The 2,433-nt window shown below is 53.6% G+C and overlaps 1 protein-coding gene across 1 annotated transcript; it reads right to left on the reverse strand.

Moving 5' to 3' along the window:
* Positions 1-963: 963 nt before the first annotated feature.
* Positions 964-1,237, reverse strand: DICSQDRAFT_176033 (uncharacterized protein; the record flags this gene model as incomplete). Its single annotated transcript, XM_007371839.1, has 2 exons — positions 964-990; positions 1,055-1,237. 2 exons carry the CDS (start codon positions 1,235-1,237, stop codon positions 964-966), a joined length of 210 nt encoding a protein of 69 aa, XP_007371901.1.
* Between the last annotated feature and the right edge of the window lie 1,196 nt (positions 1,238-2,433).

The raw sequence follows: 2,433 nt of genomic DNA on the forward strand, positions 1-2,433 counted from the left end.
ACGTCGCAGCAGGGGTAGAGAGCCAAGAATCGCGCTCTGAGGACGATAGGAGTGCAGCAGCGCAGCCAGCACTGACAGCGAACTCCTGGGGTGGGTCCTGGTCGCACTGGGAGGATTGGGAGGCCGCTTGCTGGGTCCTGGTCTTGTTTGGGCAACAATGCGAGCGTTGAGCAGCACATTGAGTCGCCCTGACACTGGCATAGCGTTTAGGCCTGCACTGGTCCTCAGGATGGCCTAGTCGACCGCAGAATGGGCAGGAGGTGGAGGGGCCAGCCTTGGGAAGGGAAGGGTTGCCAGAGGGAACCTTGGGGAGGGAAAACGACGCAGCAGGGGTGCGCGAAACCATGGGTGGTGGTCGATGACGTGGCAGGGGTCCGACAGGCGAAACAACGAAGCGAGGGGACAAAAACTGCGTCCAGGAGGACAGAAGGATGGAGGCAGAGTCCCAGAGCGAAAATGCGACCAGCAGGGGCTAGGAAAGCGAGCTGGGGACCAGGGAGCGGTTGGACAGGCAGGGATGGACGTCTGAGGCAGCTAGAGCGCAGGGCTCATAACCTGTTAGCTGCAGTGGGCCTCAGAGCGATCACAATGGCCTAAGTCGAGCTCTGTAAGTCTTTTTTCATTGCAAGGAAAGTGTGCTACACACCTAAGTCGAGCTCTGTAAGTCTTAAGGACTGCAGAGTCGACTCAGGCGAAGATGACGGCGCACAGAGCGCGTGGGAACTAGCTAACACGACCATACACTAAGTGGTGCTGGAATGGCGCCAAACGGACCAGAAGTGGGTAAGGTAGACACTACTCTAGAGTGCAGTCAGATCTACAGAAATGGAGACTACTAGTGAAAGAAATGTAGTATCTGTATGGAAACGAGAGTTGTGACTATACGAAAATTACCGTAGATAGCGGACAGCGCGAACTATGTATGGCGCGATGCGGGACTTGGTGCGATTAAAATCGACGGCGCTACAGCACCGACTCCAACAGCATCATCTTCAAGGAGACGATGGAGTGAACGATCAACCTTCATCATGATGATACCCTGGGCCCGTTGTACCTCAAGGTCATGCTCCTTAAGTTCTTCAGCCGTTGCAGTAGTAGCCGTAGTAGCGGGTGCCGAGTTGGTGACAGTCCAGGAACCAATCATGATGAGATAGCCCTTCATCTGCGCAGCCCAGTTGGGGTACTGGTTGATGTTGGAGAGGGAGGAGAGAGAGCTCGAGTCGACCTTGTCCGACATGATGAGGGAATGGAGTAGGAGATGACGATCAAAGAAGTCGTCTGGTTGCGATGGAGGTGGAACGCGAAAGAAAGAATCGAAGTCTTGCTCGAGATAGTGAAGAGGGATGGATACCGGGACTGGCGTTGGAGGCTCTGAGTCCAGTAGTCCAAAGGCAGCAGCGCGGATAAACGGTTCGGTTGTCTGAGGATCGGAGCAGAGGGCAAAGGGGAAGCTGACAGGAAGATCTGATGGGTTAAGTGGTCCTGAAAGACGATTGGGACAGGTCTCTTCGTCGCAAGGGTACCACCCGTCTTGTTCGCTATGATAGTCTCTTTCTTCCTCTAGCTCGAAGATATGAGGTAGTCCTCGGCAATCGAAAGGTGTTTCTTCTTCTTCAGAGGCAGGATGGTCAGGGCCAATTGCTTGCTCGACCTCCTCATCAGAAGAGATAGAAGGTTCCGCTGCTGTTGTTGGATCCAAAACAGCCAGGAGACAGGGAAACGCGATGTAAGATGGAGAGCCACGTGCGAAAGCGACGAGATATGAACACCTATTGAGGTAACCAGGAAGCAAGCAAGCTGGAGATGCCTACAACCTGGGTAGAAGTTGCCAACTGTGCCCAAGAAAAGCTAGCTAGGTACGTATGCAAAAGGCTATCGTCAGGAGGGTCCACACGGTTGTCCTCCGGTCCTAAGGTCACTAACGACCCCGGTACAAGTGCTGGCGGGCGCAAGTGCGTGGCCTGGCACAGGGATACCTGAAACCCTGTACGCCTCGAAAGCGCAATAGGGTGCTACACGATACTAGATACTAGACTACAAGCGCTCACAGGCACAACTGTGCAAAATCACCTGTTGGAGTCGGTGCTGTAGCGCCGTCGATTTTAATCGCACCAAGTCCCGCATCGCGCCATACATAGTTCGCGCTGTCCGCTATCTACGGTAATTTTCGTATAGTCACAACTCTCGTTTCCATACAGATACTACATTTCTTTCACTAGTAGTCTCCATTTCTGTAGATCTGACTGCACTCTAGAATAGTGTCTACCTTACGCACTTCTGGTCCGTTTGGCGCCATTCCAGCGCCACGTAGTGTATGGTCGTGTTAGCTAGTTCCCACGCGCTCTGTGCGCCGTCATCTGCGCCTGAGTCGACTCTGCAGTCCTTAAGACTTACAGAGCTCGACTTAGGTGTGTAGCACACTTTCCTTGCAAT

Source organism: Dichomitus squalens (genome assembly GCF_000275845.1).
Source record: "Dichomitus squalens LYAD-421 SS1 unplaced genomic scaffold DICSQscaffold_358, whole genome shotgun sequence".
NCBI classification, from domain to species: Eukaryota; Fungi; Basidiomycota; class Agaricomycetes; order Polyporales; family Polyporaceae; genus Dichomitus; species Dichomitus squalens.